This window comes from Dromiciops gliroides, chromosome 2, assembly GCF_019393635.1.
Source record: "Dromiciops gliroides isolate mDroGli1 chromosome 2, mDroGli1.pri, whole genome shotgun sequence".
Classification (NCBI taxonomy): Eukaryota; Metazoa; Chordata; class Mammalia; order Microbiotheria; family Microbiotheriidae; genus Dromiciops; species Dromiciops gliroides.
The window spans coordinates 258,124,170-258,140,288 of record NC_057862.1 but is presented as its reverse complement, the minus strand read 5'-3'; the positions used below and the strand labels follow the sequence as shown (position 1 = coordinate 258,140,288).

Below are 16,119 nucleotides of genomic sequence, written 5' to 3'. Positions count from 1 at the left end.
CTTTAAGAGATCATATCTGGTTTCCTATTAAAAAGATGAATTTAAGGCATAAATGCCATTGTGATGTTTCTCCTTAAATAAATATTTAAATTAGTTCTTCACAATACCCTTGTAAAACAATCCATTTTCCAAACAAGAACCCTGAAGTACCAGATGGTAACTTGCTTAAGGCAAATTAATAACAGATCCTGATGTTGACGCCTATTAATAAATGCTTGTTGATTGATTGATTAAACTCTGTTACATGGTAGAGCATATATTGACAGCTGACTCTAATGAAACCATAGATAACATTGTTTCAGAAGTCTAGTAACAAGAATACCATATGAAGTAAAAAAACTAGTACTCAAAAAATTTTGTGACTAAGAAGATGCCCAAGAATCTCAGGTACCTAAGAATGTAGGATGTGGCCATATATATATAAATATATATACACACATATAGATTTACAAATATATTTAATTATAGTTTATTAGGTATAACTCAGTGGGTTTTTATGTTTTTTTTCCTACTGTTTAAAAAGCAAAAAGGACATACTACAATGAATTATGTTCATTCTTAGTCAGTATCAGGTGAGGAAGAGCTCATGTATAGTAGGTTTTAAGTCCTATACACAAAACTAGTTCTCTAATGAAGGTCAGGAGGGTGAAAACTGAGGACTGGTCAAACATATGTGGAATATTCTACAATGGTTTTCATTTATCTCTATTTAACAGTGTGTGCCTATCTATGAATACATAATATCCGATGTTTCTAACTTAAAATTATGAACTAGGATGAGAAATTTTAAAAAATACCTATTATACCTAATAGGCATTTTAAATACCTATCATACTTAGTAGGTATTTTAAATACCTATCAAAATAAAAAAGCTACATCAGACATATAAGGCATTACTATAATCAATGGATAAGAATGATTTTGGAAAACTGTCTCATAGGAGTTCTAATATAAATATGTATATGTATATATGCATTCTTTTGATGTCTGAACTACAAAAAAGAGAAGAAAATTATAGAATAAGGAAAGAAACATAATAGTATCTTGTCTTCTGGGAATTGTATTGGCAATCTGAGCCATTAAGACTTCTTCAATCTTTCTGAATTTCTTCTAATTCCACCGGCATTTCCAATAGGAACAACAGCCCTAGATTCCTTACTGGGTAGCATCTATGTTACATGTTTATTCATAGAAAAAACTTGAAGTTTTAGTTTTTATGCATAAAACCTTTTGTTTCATGAAGACATTGGTATCATTTATACCTGTACAGAAGCTGCTTTAAGTATACCATATTCTGCTTAAAATTTTTAAAAAAACTTCATATGGAGCATTTCAGCATCTGTGAAAACTTTAGTTCAGCATTCTAAGGTGAACCTGACCTTATGTTTCAATTAATTCCCAAGTTCAGTCTGTACAGTTGGAATGCAATCCCACTGGGCTATGGTTACTTTCGTTTTGAAACAGAGTTGTAAATAACATGTGTGTGTGTGTGTGTGTGTGTGTGTGTGTGTGTGTGTGTGTGTGTGTGCGTGCGTACGCGCACCTGGGACAAGTGGCTCCCTTGAGATTTATCTGTAGGGGAGAAAAAGCTGTCCCTAAAACACTACCATGAGGTTTCTACCTTTTTGTATGACTAGCAGGGGTGTCTGTGCATTGGGTGGGGAAGGGGGAAGAGTCACTGAGGGAATAAATTATGCCAAAGCTGGTACTATTAGTGCCCTTCATATTTCCTGCTCTGAGGAAAAGCCCAAGTTGTTCCATGCTAGTTATGGCTATTTTGAAATATTTAATTGATGTGAGATGAGAATTTTCATTAAATTACATTTTTAAAGATGTATGTTTTCATTCAGTTTGAAATGCATTAGATTATTATCCAAATAAATATTTGTTGATTGATTGTTGACTGATCTGAATAGCACCAACACATTTAACATCATACCTAAAATGCACCTACTATTTTATTCACTTTTAAGCTTTCTGACTGAAATTCTGACATTCCGATTTTCTAAAGGCATCAGTTAATTTCAACTAATTTTAGAACAAACTAAAAACAAAAGTGTATAACATCCATTCTATGTGAAGAAAACACTGCTAAGAGAATTGTACTGTGGGATATAAAAGCAGCTAAAAATGCCCACACACATTTCTGATCTATTCTAGTCAAATCCAGAATTGGCATTCATAATGCTGACAAAAATATTGGAGCTGGGAAAGACAGCTGAACATATCTCTGTGGGTTAATTCAATTTGCTGACACAAAAAAGTCATAGTATGAAAAATGGACTGTCAGACTCTTGCAATCATTTTAACAAGCCGGCTAATCCATAACCATCATAATCAATTAAATAAGAAAGAATGTAACTTTTAGCCATTTGCTACCAGTCTATTTAACATGCTCCTATCAGGTGTATCCACTAAAGAGCTTTTCATCTTTAAAGCACTTACTGATACTAGGGAAGAAACTTTCAGTAGAAAGCAGGCATGGGCATTATTATGCTAGGTAGTCTATTCACCACATTTGCTAAAATATGAAATAGGCATATTGACAGAGTACAATCTGTTTTCTAATGACTTCAGGATTGATTGTAATACAAATACTTATAATAACCACCCCACCCCAAAGGTTGGCATTAAAACTTTCTTTCTAGTCAATTTAGAGTTGTTTCCAAATATCTGGCAGCAACATTCCAAGGTGAATATGTTTGAAAGAAATTGGAATGATACTTAAGCAGGGAACTACCTCAGCCTAGACAAGAAATGTGAATAGACTTGTTCTGTGAATGTACATATAGTCCTATTGTCTATTGGCTAAGACTATCTTCACCCTCTAGATGAAGACAGGATTTCACATCTGAATTAGGAATTTAGTATATTATATCAAATTTTATTCATAAATTATGTCTAAAAGCTAAGAACCATAGAAGTGATGCTCTTAATTGTGATACAGAAGTGCAGATTTCCCATGAGGTTTCTGTTTTCCTATTACTTTTTCAAAACTATAATTTGTGGAACTAGGTATGGGATTCAACTTTCATTTCTCATAGTATAATTGTACATGTAAGCCAACCTTGGTCAATTGAAAGGAAGCATGAGTCATTACACAATTACATGTTGGAGACGTGCCAGATGCAAAGGCACTGTGCTTACTTTTGGTGTTGGACAGGAAGCTGTGGAGAGGCGAGATGTAGCCTGGGCACGAGGAGATTCTGAAGGGGTAGTGCTGAGGGAGGCGGTATCTCGTGGGAGCACCTGAACACCACGGGAAATGATGGAATCTGGAATCTGTGTAAGACAGTCAGATATGATTAATAACTTGAAAGTAACTATGCTTAAAGCAACTATTAATACGAAAAAATCTATGCCCAAACCCAATTTTAAGTCTTTGTGACATGTAATTCATTCTGCTTTCACAGACAGTGTTATTTGTTGGTGGTAATAATAAAAACTCAATAATGTTGGAATATGGTCTAAAGCCAAACTTGATAGAAGAAAAAAAAATCTTTAAATTTGAAAAAGAAAATGATTAGCCCAGACAATATTCATTAGTTTTTTCTAAACTTACCAGTATATATCAGAGACTTATAAAAATATGCAAAAATTACTTGAGACCCAGAAAAATGTCTTTAAAGTCCTGGGCTTAGAATAGTAATGATTTTTCCTGAACCTGCTAGTTTTCAGCTTCTGTATAAGACAGCCCACAAGGTATAATTTACATTATGAAAACACACACAACTAACTTCTAGTATGAAGAGAAGCTAAATGTATCCCCTGAGTGGAAGTTTGAGGAAATTCATCATAGCTATACAACTGTGGGCAGAAGCATGGTGTAGCTGCAAGAGTATTAGCTTTGGGGAGAGATAAACAAAAGTTCAGATTTCAGCTCTGCCACTTACTTCATGACCTTGAGGAAATTGGTTAAGTTCTCTGGGTCTTGGTTTTGTCATCTGTAAGAGAAGGGGATTGGGGGGCAGCTAGGTGGCTCAGTGGGTAGATCACCAGCCCTAGATTCAGGAGGACCGAAGTTCAAATTTGGCCTCAGACACTTAACACTTACTAGCTGTGTGACCCTGGGCAAGTCACTTAACCCCAATTGCCTCGCAAAAAAAAAAAAAAAAGGAGGGAATTGGATGATTTCTATAGTTCTTTCTACCTTGAAATCTATTATCTATGACAGTTAATAAACGTGGGCATTGCTAAAGGTATACAGCGCCCATATGTGTAGAAGCAAAATTTGATTTGTCCCTATGTGGCTTCTGCCTTAATCTTTACTGAAATAAATTTATACTGCAACTAATTAAATCCTGTATTGTGCAACTTTATGCAATAAAGTCACAATCTGCTGAGGCAACAATAGTAATAAAGCAGCATACAATGTAATTACAACAAACTATACAGTCTCCTTCAGATATGCGTCAAAACCAGTCACATATGAGGAAAAGAATCTCTAAAGGAAATGAGATGAATCATTTAAAAGAATGTAGGAACACAACTTAATGAACGATATTTTTTTTTAAAAAGGGAGGGGGGGACTTTCTAAAGAAAAATTGCAAACAGCCCAATATTTATCAAGCATGTGTATAGAAATTTATGAGCTGTTTGAATGTTACCAAAAAACCTGGATAGAGAGCAGTGTTATTTTCAGCATGTCACTAGTTATCATGCTTTCTCACATCTCTTCACATTCCTTTTAAATTTTCTGATATCACAGATGAATCACAACTTCAACCTTCTTCCCCTGGATCAATGATGGGAATGAATATCACTCTTCAACTTTATGTGACTGTAATTTACAAGATGCATCTGTTTTTCACGAGGACTAAGAAGCTAGATACAGGAAAATTTTATTTCTCTTGCAACAATAATCATTCTATTTCAAGAGAAAGGGAAATCAAGGTCCCAAATTCATTGGCTAAATTCAAATTGCAACTTATACTGATTGTTTCCATACTCTTATAGCATCAGATTTAGCACTGGAGCAAATCTCAGAAGCCATCCAACCCAGTGCCTTCATTTTGTAGATATCAAAACGGATGCCCAGGAATGTTAAATGACTCGCCTTTCTAAATTCACGAAGGACGCAGTATCAGATGAGAAGTTTGAACCCAGGTCTTTTGAACTAGTGCAAAGCCAATGCTTTCTCCAGTGTAACATGCCTTCTGAATATATTTTCATATAGTTTATGGCAACTACATATTAGTTTAACCCAGAACAAAAATACCATTCAAGATGTTTGTGGAGAACAAATTTATTGCTTTGAACTTTTTTGCTTCTCTAATTTCACTCAAGACAAGGAAAAAGACATTTGGGATTTCCAGTTACAAATCAGTGGAAAGAAAATTGGGTTGAGAAGTAGGAGATCTATGTCCCCACTCCACCTGAAGCTGAGCAGTTCAGTGCATAAATGGGATAGTTGTATCTATTCTGTGAGGTAGATAGTACAGTGGAAAAAGCTGGCTTTAAGGCCAGGAAAACCTGGATTTCTCTGCCATATCCTGTCTTTGTAACTCAGGTCAAGTTGATTAATCTCTCAGTGTTTTACAAAATCCTCTGAAACTCTGCATTTCAGAGAAGGCACTAACTTGACCTGGTAAAGGGAACTTCTTCACTAGGAATTTTTTATACTTACAGAATCGTAGCTCTAGTCCCTCTGCCCTAATATTTATTGTATTTACCTCTTACAGATGTTATGACACTAAAACAAAAGAGCCAAAATGCTTCAAAAATGAGAGAATAATTCATAGGTTATCTATTATTATTATTAATCTTCCAGATATTATCTAGAATACCCTTCATATTTATAAGAATAATACATTTGGAATCTTCTTAGAGCATAATTCATTACTGACATAAATTCTGTATGAGGGCCCTACCACAACATACTATTTCAAAGAACAAGCAACTCAGGGCTGTCAGAGGCCCATCCAAAAGGATTTCATGGTTGAAGCATCAAAAGGACTTGACTGTAAAACTATCTGATATGTAAGTGGTCACAGGGAATGGACTACAAAGTCAGTGTTCCAGTGAGTCTTTAGTATATGGAAATGCTTTTAGAAGAATTGGGTTATAGTCTCCATCACAAAGTTGCTTTGTTAGGAGTTGTAGTAATGCTACAATTTCAGTACCGGTTTTGGGAAACAGTTGTTCTAATTTGCAAACTTTATGCAAATATATTATATACAGTAGAACTGTATATGTTATAACTAGATGCTTTGTACACAGAGGATCAAGTTAGAGTGCCCAGGCAGTCAAGGAAATATCAGGCCTCAGCTTTCCAGTCAATCTTCAAAACATTCATGAGATGAGAGAAAACTTTAATTTTTATCTGGACCTGTGACTTCACTGGTATCGGGAACTCTTGGTGAGGAAATTGTCAATGCCTATTGCCAACTGTTCTGAAACTTAAATTAGAGAGTTGCCAAGGGCAATAAAAAAAAATAAGTACCTTTCCAGCGACACTCAGCTAGCATATGTGCGAGGCAGGACTTAAAACCATGTCTTTCTGACACAAAGCACAAACTCTGTATACTGAACCATGTCACTTTTATTATAAAACCAATGATCAAAATATCTGCTGGAGTTCTCTCTGGGAGAATGATTTATAAATGATTTATTAATAACTTTGTCCTTCAAAGGATGAAAGGACTAATATGGGAAATGTCTATCCTGGACCTGATATTCACCAGGAAGAACTAGATGGTGGGGTTGAAATTAGAATAAGTTGTGGGGGCAGGAAGAAAAGCAACCATTCTATTGTAGAGTTTGTGAAGTAGGAGAGTAAATATAGCCCTGGTCAGACATGTACTGTGGATTCTAAGAGAGCAGATTTATTTCTTTCTTTTAGTAATAAACATTTTTATTTATAGTTTTAGGTTCCAACTTTTATCTCTCTCCCCCCTACCCTGAGGCAGTAAGCAATTAATATAGGTTATACATGCATGATTATGCAAAACACTACCATATTAGTCATTTTATATATGAAAACTTGAATAAAAGAAAACAAAGAAAGTGAAAAATAGCATGCTTCAGTCTATGTTCCATGAATATCAATTCTTTCTTTGGAGGTGAATAGTATGTTTCATTGATAGTCATTTGGGATTGTCTTGGATCATTATATTTTTGAGAATAGTTAAATCTTTTACAGTTCTTCATCAAATAATATTGCTGTCTCTGTGCACAATGCTCTCTTAGTTCTAAGAGAACAGATTTCAAAAGATTTAGTCACCAAAGGAAGTATATCTATGGAGATCTGGGCTGTAGGCAATACAATTGTGAGAACACTGAGGGACTGATTTATGCAGGGGAAGATATCAGAAAACATGGAAGAAATATTGAGTATTTTCTCTTTGTTAACCCTATAACTATATATGTATAAACTCTCTATGTATAGTTTATATACACATAAACTTTTTATATATATATATAAAAATATATAAAAGCATTTAATTTGGTAAACTAAAATGTCTCCTTAAAGGCTCTCACTATATCTTCCACACATAAATCAGAATTATTCAATATTCCATGAAAGCTAAAACAATAAAGACAAACTTGTCTGATGATCTTCTGATCATTAATATCAGGTAAGCAAAAAAAAAATTGCAAGATACATGCTCGCCAAAGGAGTTCATTACAGTCATGAAAGAGATCCAGCAAAGAATTCTAGTTGTAAAGAAATTCCCTGTGGATTGTGAGATCCTCCACATGTTCATTTCTGGACGACACTATGCTTTGTTGCAACAAGTCCTGGAACCCTATAGAAGCTCTTGAATGAGATCCTTAATCATTCCAACAACAACAAAATTTTGGTCTAAATATTCACAATAGGAAAAACCAAGTAGATAAAGAAGTCATATTATTTAGATTATAGCTTGAAGTTATATGAAAAACCTACATCCAACCATATGCATAATATACACATATTACATATATGTATATGCACAACAACCTTAGACACTGCAAATGGACATTGATTTGGGCTCAGAATTAAACACAAGGAGAGACACATGCTGGTTTGCCTTTGGGAAATTAAAAAACTCCTTTAATATCCACAAACTTTTCACAATACAGATACCCATCTTTTTAATAATACCATTCTATAAGTATTTTCATTTAGTTTTAGTTTGATTTAGTTTAGTTTTGTAACATTAGTATTCAAAGAATTAAAAATTATTTTCATTCAAAGCTCAATGGAGAGGAATATGTTGCATAACATATGAGAAACTGAGAAATAACCAGAGGAATGGATATCATCAAAGAAATGCATAAACAAAAAAGATGATAGGCTAGTCATGTGGAGATATGTGCTCCACTGGTATCCTTGCAATGTCAGGACAAATAAGGAAGGCTCCCATATGTTGGATTGCACCCTGTGGGAACTTATGTGAGCACATGGAAAAGATTTGCAGAAAATAGGCAGACATGGAAGGATTGAAGCTGGGTCTATTACAATTTTTTGTTATCTACTTTCAACTGAGACCTGATGACAGTAAGGCAAACCTTATAGTTTTAGCCCAAACAACTCTTTCCCCACCCTCTCAGCTTTATACTTTATTGAGAAAATATTTTTTTTTGGTTGGGCATTCGTTCTTTTCTTCTTTACATACCAACACAATGACTAAATATGATTCTAGAAGACTAATGAAGAAAACTACCCATTTCCTAACAGTTAAGCAATGGACTAAAAATGCAGAATCAGATACAATTTTGGACATAACCAATGCAGTAATTTCTTTTGTGTGACCACACACATTTGTTATAAGGGTTTTGTTTTTGTTTTTCTTTTTTCCAGCAGAAAAGGTAGAAGAGAGGGAAATAAATACTAATTTATTGAAAAAAATTAATTTAAAAAAGCACTGACACACCATGGCTCTTATCTTGTTTACTGCTCTTTATCCTCATCAAAGTCAACCCTTTACATATATACTTGATTCCACACCTTCCTGCTTCTATAGTCGAGTGTCCATACAATCACCTCCCTCAAAACTTCAAAAAAATTTTCTCTACTGTTCCATTCTCTACTGCCTAAAAATATGTCTATGTGTCTTGCATACTTAAAAACAAACCTTAAAACATACTTAAAAAAAAACCCAGGACCCTATCATTTCCTCAAGCTATTTTATCTCTCTCCTCCCTTTCAAAGCCATATTCCTAGAAAAAGCTATCTATATCCATTGTGGTCAATTCCTCTCTTTTCATTCACTTTTCAACCTTTTTCTAACTGCCCTACAACCTCATCATTCAATTGAAACTCCTCTTTCAAAATGTACCAATGCCAAATTTAATGGGCTATTCTTCAATCTTGATTCTTCTTGATTTCTCTGTAGCATTTCACATTGTTAACCATTTCTTCTTGGATATACTTTCCTATTTAGGTTCTTCAACCTATCTTACTGTCCTTGCTCAGTTTCTGTTCTTGGCTCATGATCTGCAGGCTACTGCTTCACTGTTGGCATACCCCAAGGTTCTGTCCTGAGCCATCTCTCTCTATATTCTTACTTGGTGACCTCATCAGTTTCCATGAATTAATCATCTCTAAGAAGATTAATCCAATGTGTATGTATAGATATATATATGTAATACATAAATACATGTGTGTGTGTATATATATATAAAACACACATATATGTGCATTATATATATATGTATATATGACACACATATATCCATCCATAGTCTTTCTCCCAAGCTCCAGTTGCACATTTTCAACTGCCTGTTTACACATTTCAAACTGGGTGTCCCAGAGGCACTCAAAACTCAACATGTCCAAAACAGAATTCATTATCTTTACCCTAAATTCACCCCTTTTTTTTAAAGCTTTCATATGCTGTTCAGGACACCACCATACTTCTTAGTCTTCTTAGGTTCACAACTTTGATGTTATTTCACTTCTTACTCTCCTTCATCACACATATCCAATCAGTTGCCATATCTTGTCATTTTTTCTCCACATTTCATATCCCTTGCTCTCTATACACAGAACTATCAGCTTAAATCAGACTGTCATCACCTCTCACCTGGATTACAAGAACTTCTTAATTGTTTCACATGGATGGTAAAATTATTTTCCTAAAGTGCAAGTGTAATCATGTCACTGCCTTGCTCAATAAACTCCAATGGCTTCCTTAGGACCAGAAATAAACTCCTGTTTGGCTTTAAATACCCTTTAGAGCTTGCCCCCAAACTATCTTTTCAACATTGGATTCCTCCCATCATTTATTTTTTTATTTATTTTTGTTTGTTTGTTTGTTTTTGCGGGGCAATGGGGGTTAAGTGACTTGCCCAGGGTCACACAGCCAGTAAGTGTCAAGTGTCTGAGGCCGGATTTGAACTCAGGAACTCCTGAATCCAGGGCCGGTGCTTTATCCACTGCGCCACCTAGCCGCCCAACCCCCCCCCCCATCATTTATTTAAATACTGCTGAATGAAGCTGGAAAAAAATCACAAAACTGCTGACTGTTACTATTACAAATTTATGTTATATAATCTTAGCTGGGCATTCACTGTAGTAAGGCAATTCTGTTAGAATTCCCTAATCAGTTTGCTATCCCACTCACTATAGTAGCTATTCCAAACTTTCTCATTCCTCTGAGAATCTCCCATGGCATGCTTTTCTCCTACCCTTCCACCTGATGACTTTCACCAAAAAATAAAATAAAAACATGAGGGCATTTGCTAAGGCTTCTCTGCTCCTATTCATCTCAAATCACTCAAATGTATTCCCTTGTGCTCTCCTCCTTAACCCCTGTCTCACAAGAAAAGCTAGTTCTTTTTGCCATGATAAACCTATCTACAGAATACTTGATCCCATTTCATCATGTCTTCTCTAGCAAATTGTACCTTCTATCATCTGTAATCTCACTAATCTTCAATTTCTATCTACTCACTGCTTCCTTACTGCTTAAAAACATAGGTATATTTCCCACATTCTTTTTTTTTTTTTGGATGAGGCAATTGGGGTTAAGTGACTTGCCCAGGGTCACACAGCTAGTAAGTGTTATATGTCTGAGGCCGGATTTGAACTCAGGTCCTCCTGACTCCAGAGCCAGTGCTCTATCCACTGCGCCACCTAGCTGCCCCTCCCACATTCTTAATAAAAATTCTTACTAACCTAATTATTTCTACTGACTATAATCCTGTATCTTTCCTTCCTTTTTTGACTATACTCTTTGAAAAAGTTGTCTAATTCTGGTGTCTCCAATTCCTTTTCTCTCTCTCACTCTCTTTGTAGTCTGGCTTCTAACCTCATCATTGCATCAAAAAAGCTCTCTCCAAAGTTACTAATGATATCTTTTTTTAGTTTTAATTTTTTATTTTTGGTGAGGCAATTGGGGTTAAGTGATTTGCCCAGGGTCACACAGCTAGTAAATGTCAAGTGTCTGGGGCCGGATTTGAACTCAGGTCCTCCTGAATCCAGGGCTGGTGCTCTATCCACTGCACCACCTAGCTGCCCCACTAATGATATCTTTTTTTTTTTAGTGAGGCAATTAGGGTTAAGTGACTTGCCCAGGGTCACACAGCTAGTAAATGTCAAGTGTCTGAGGCCGGATTTGAACTCAGGTACTCCTGACTCCAGGGCCAGTGCTCTATCCACTGCGCCACCTAGCTGCCCCCACTAATGGTATCTTAATTGTCAAAACTAATGGCTTTTTCTTAATGCTTACCCATCTTGACCTCTCTACAGTCTTTGACACTGTTGTTTATTATTTTCTCCTTGATATTCTCTTCTCTCTAGGTTTTCATACCATTGCTCTCTCCTGGTTATCTGACTGCTCCTTCTTTGTCTCTTCTGCTGAATCTTCAATTCTACCTAAATTAATTTACCTATTCATACCAATCAGACTACCTAAAAATTTTTTATAGAGTTAGAAAAAATCATAAGAAAACATCTGGAAAAACAAAAAGTCAAGAATATCAAGGGAACTAATGAAAAAAATGCACCGGAAGGTGGGCTAGCCATACCAAATTTGAAGCTATACTATAAAGCAGCAGTCATCAAAACAGTTTGGTACTGGCTAAGAAATAGAGTGGTGGATCAATGGAATAGTTTAGGCACAGGAGACACAGTAGTAAATGACTATGGTAGTCTACTGTTTGATAAACCCAAAGACTCCAGCTTCTGGGATATGAACTCAGTATTTGACAAAAACTGCTGGGAAAACTGGAAGACAGTATGGCAGAAACTAGGCATAGACCAACATCTTACACCTTATACAAAAATAAGGTCAAAATGAGTTCAAGATTTAGACATAAAAGGTGATACCATAGATAAATTAGGAGAGGAAGGAATAGTTTACGTCTTAGATCTATAGTATGTCCAAACAAGAGAGAGAATATTATGAAATACAAGATGGAAGACTTTGATTACATTAAATTAAAAAGTTTTTTTTACAAACAGAAGCAATGCAGCCAAAATTAGAAGGGAGGCAGAAAACTGGGAAACAATTTTTACAGCCAGCATTTCTGATAAAGGCCTCATTTCTAAAATATATAGGGAACTAAATCAAATTTATAATAATCCAAGTCATTCCCCAATTGCATGATTTCTTAAATCTATTTATTCATCTGCAACCTCTCCTGACCTCCAGTATTATATCTCCAACTGTCTACTAGATATCTTGAACTGGAGATACTGATAAATTTTAAGCTAAGTATGTCTACAAACAACCTCATTATCTTTTTCCACTCAGCTATTAAAGTGATCTTCCAAAAGTACAAATCTGATCATGTTACCTTCCTATTCAGTCCTATTCCAGCATCAAATATAAAATCCTATGTTCATAGCATTTCATAACCTGCTCCTTCTTCTACCTTACTTCTTACTGCCTTTCCCATCCACATTCCCATACCTACCACACTTTCTATCACCCAGTGAGACTGGATACTCCACCTCCTATTTCTGGGTATTTTTACTCACATTTCACTATACATGGCATTCTTTCTCTTTTCTCTGTCCTGGCTTCCTTCCAGTCTCAGCCAAAATTCCACCTTCTATAAGAAGCCTTTTCCAATCTCCCTTAATGCTAATGTCTTCTCTCTGTTAATTATCATACACACATATGATATAGATGATATACATGGATAAATATGAACATATACAAATATCAATCTATTGTCTGTACATATTTCATATGTTGTCTCTCCCATTAGGCTATTAACTCCTTGAGATCAGGTACTGTTTTTTGCCTTTTGTTGTATCCCGAGGACTTAGTACAGTGCTTGGCACATTGTAGGCACTTAGGAAATGCTTAATGACTAACATTACTACCCTTCTGATACTCTGTGGTGCAGTCCAACTGGCTTTCTTGTTGTTCTTCACAAATGACCCTCTATTTCTTGTCTCTGAACCTCTATACTGTCTGTCTCTGTTGCTTGGAATACTCTTCCCCCTCCCCTGCACTATCTCTTGTTTCCTTCAAAACTCAGTTGAAATGTCACCTTCTTCATTAAACATTACTGATTCCTTCATCTTCTAGTGCTCTTTTGAGGGGAATGAAAGGATGGGGCTGCATTTTTCTACGCTTCTCTAGTCCTTAGCTTGGTCATTATAAATATACAGTATTCAATTTCATTTTTTTGTGTTTGTCCTGTTTATATGACTGCAATTATTTTAGATACTGTTTTCCTGGTTCTCTCTTCACTCTACATCATTTAATATGTCTTTTCATGCTTCTCTGAATTCTTTATATTTTTATTTCTTATGGTCTATGTTCTGTAATTTGTTTATCCATTCAACAATTGTCACATAACTAGTTTCTATTCTTTGGTACCACAGAAAGATTTGAGTAAGGACAGATAACAGAATAAAAAGCATGGTAAAGTACTGAAAGAATAATGTTGAAACTTTTAAAGCTATGAAAAGGGGGCAGCTAGGTGGGACAGTGGATAAAGCACCAGCCCTGGATTCAGGAGGACCTGAGTTTGGATCCAGCCTCAGACACTTGACACTTACTATCTGTGTGACCCTGGGCAAGTCACTTAACCCTCATTACCCCCCTCCCAAAGCTCTGAATAGGCTGTGGCTTATAAAGAAAGGTAAAGACAATAAAAGATGGGTTTTTTTGTTTCTGTTTTTTTTTTTTTGTGTGTGTGTGTGTGTGTGAGGCAATTGGGGTTAAGTGACTTGCCCAGGGTCACACAGCTAGCAAGTGTCAAGTGTCTGAGGCCGGATTTGAACTCACGTCCTCCTGAATCCAGGGCCAGTGCTCTTCCACTGTGCCATCTAGCTGCCCCCAAAAGATGTTTTTTTTTTTTAAAGTTATATTGGGAAAATGAGGAGGCACAAAGAGATGATGGTAGTAATGCTTGTATTGGATGCAGTAAGGACTGTGTGTTGACAGAGAAAAACCAGCTACTTATTTTGCTTCTGTTTTTTTTCTGCCAAAGAGAATAATCTCTGGACTGGAAAGGACAACAGATACAGCTATTATGAAACTGATATTCAATGGAAGTAATGAGTTCAATTAGTTGACCAATTAGTTAAGTTCAAGTCACCAGACCCAGACAAACTACTTTCTGGTGTAATGACAAAACTGGTTAATAGTGCTGAACTGCTGTCAGTGATCTTAAAAGATTGTGAAGAATGAGAGAAGTGCTGTAGGATTCAAGAAAAAAAAAACTGTTTTCTATGAATTTCCAAAAAAGGGAAGAAAATAAAACTCTACAAACCTGACTTAATTCCTTGTAAAGTACTAGAAACATTACTTTACTTTTATAATTGTCTTTAGTTTTCAAGATTTTTTTTTTAGTTTGTGTTTTCTTTTGCAACACTGCTGATAGAGCAATATGTTACACAACTACAAAGTTATAATCCCCATCAAATTGCTTGTCTTGTCAAAGAGTGAGGAGTAAAGGGAAGGAATTTGGAATTTGATTTATAGATTCTAACCAGAGACACCTGAGTTTGGGCTATAACATTCCTGGAAGTTTTCATTTTGGGTTTTTTTTTTTCAGGAGGTGATCAGTGGATTCTTTCCATTTCAGCTCTGCCCTCTGATTCTAAGATGTCTGGGAAGATTTCCTTTATAATTCCTTGAAATACGAAGTCTCGGCTCTTTTCTTGATTATGGCTTTCATGTAGTTCAATAATTCCTTAATTTTTCTGAGATATTTTATATTTTCTTCTATATTTTTAGTTATCTGACATTGTTTAATGATTTCCTGATGTCTCATAGTCATTAGCTTCCAACTGACCAATTCAATGTATAAGGAGTTATTTTCTTCTGTGAGGTTTTGTCCGTCTTTTGACATTTGGACAATTCTGATTTTTTAAATGTTATTTTCTTCAGGGTTTTTTTGCCCCTTTTTTTGGCCTCAATTATTATTTCTTAATTTTCTTGCGTTGTTCTCATTTCTTTTCCCAATTTTAGCTCTAGACTCTGATTATGAAAAACATTTTTTTAAAGTTAGCTCTTCCAGGAATTATTATTTTTTTTTGGTGGGGCAATGAGGGTTAAGTGACTTGCCCAGGGTCACACAGCTAGTACATGTCAAGTGTCTGTGGTCAGATTTGAAGACAGGTCCTCCTGAATCTAGGGATGATGCCACCTAGCTGCTCCCTCTTCCAGGAATTCTTTTTTGTTTGTTTGGTTTTTTTTGGTTTGGTTTGGTTAGGCAATTGGGGTTAAGTGACTTGCCCAGGGTCACACAGCCAGTAAGTGTTAAGTGTCTGAGGCCGGATTTGAACTTAGGTACTCCTGACTCCAGGGCCAGTGCTCTATCCACTGCGACATCTAGCTGCCCCTCTTCCAGGAATTCTTGTTAGGTTTCTGTCCAGTTGTATTTTTGAGGCTTTGTTTATATTTTAAAGCCATTATCTTCTTCTGAGTCTGTGTCTTGAGCTTCCATAGTCACTATCTTAGCTAGAAACATTATTAAAGGTATAGTTAATAATTGTTAATGAACATAGGAATACCAGGTGTTGTTTTAAGGGCAGCTAGGTGGCACCATGGATAGAGTGCTGGGCCTCAAGTCAGGAAGACTCATCTTACTTAGTTCAAATGTGGCCTTAGACACTTCCTAGTGATTGTGAGCAAGCCACTTAATCTTGCTTGCTTCAGCTTCCACATCTGTAAAATGATCTGGAGATGGAAATGGGAAATCATTCCAGTATTTTTGCCAAGAAAA

At 35.7% G+C, this 16,119-nt stretch overlaps 1 protein-coding gene across 17 annotated transcripts in view; it reads right to left on the bottom strand.

The window, feature by feature from the left end:
• Positions 1–16,119, bottom strand: part of GPHN (gephyrin) — a 757,220-nt gene that overhangs the window by 273,426 nt on the left and 467,675 nt on the right. For all 17 annotated transcript variants that reach the window (XM_043986983.1, XM_043986980.1, XM_043986981.1 and 14 more), the window contains one exon: positions 3,148–3,282. In XM_043986983.1, the coding sequence (XP_043842918.1) occupies positions 3,148–3,282 (135 nt within the window). The remainder of the gene's footprint in view (positions 1–3,147; positions 3,283–16,119) is intronic.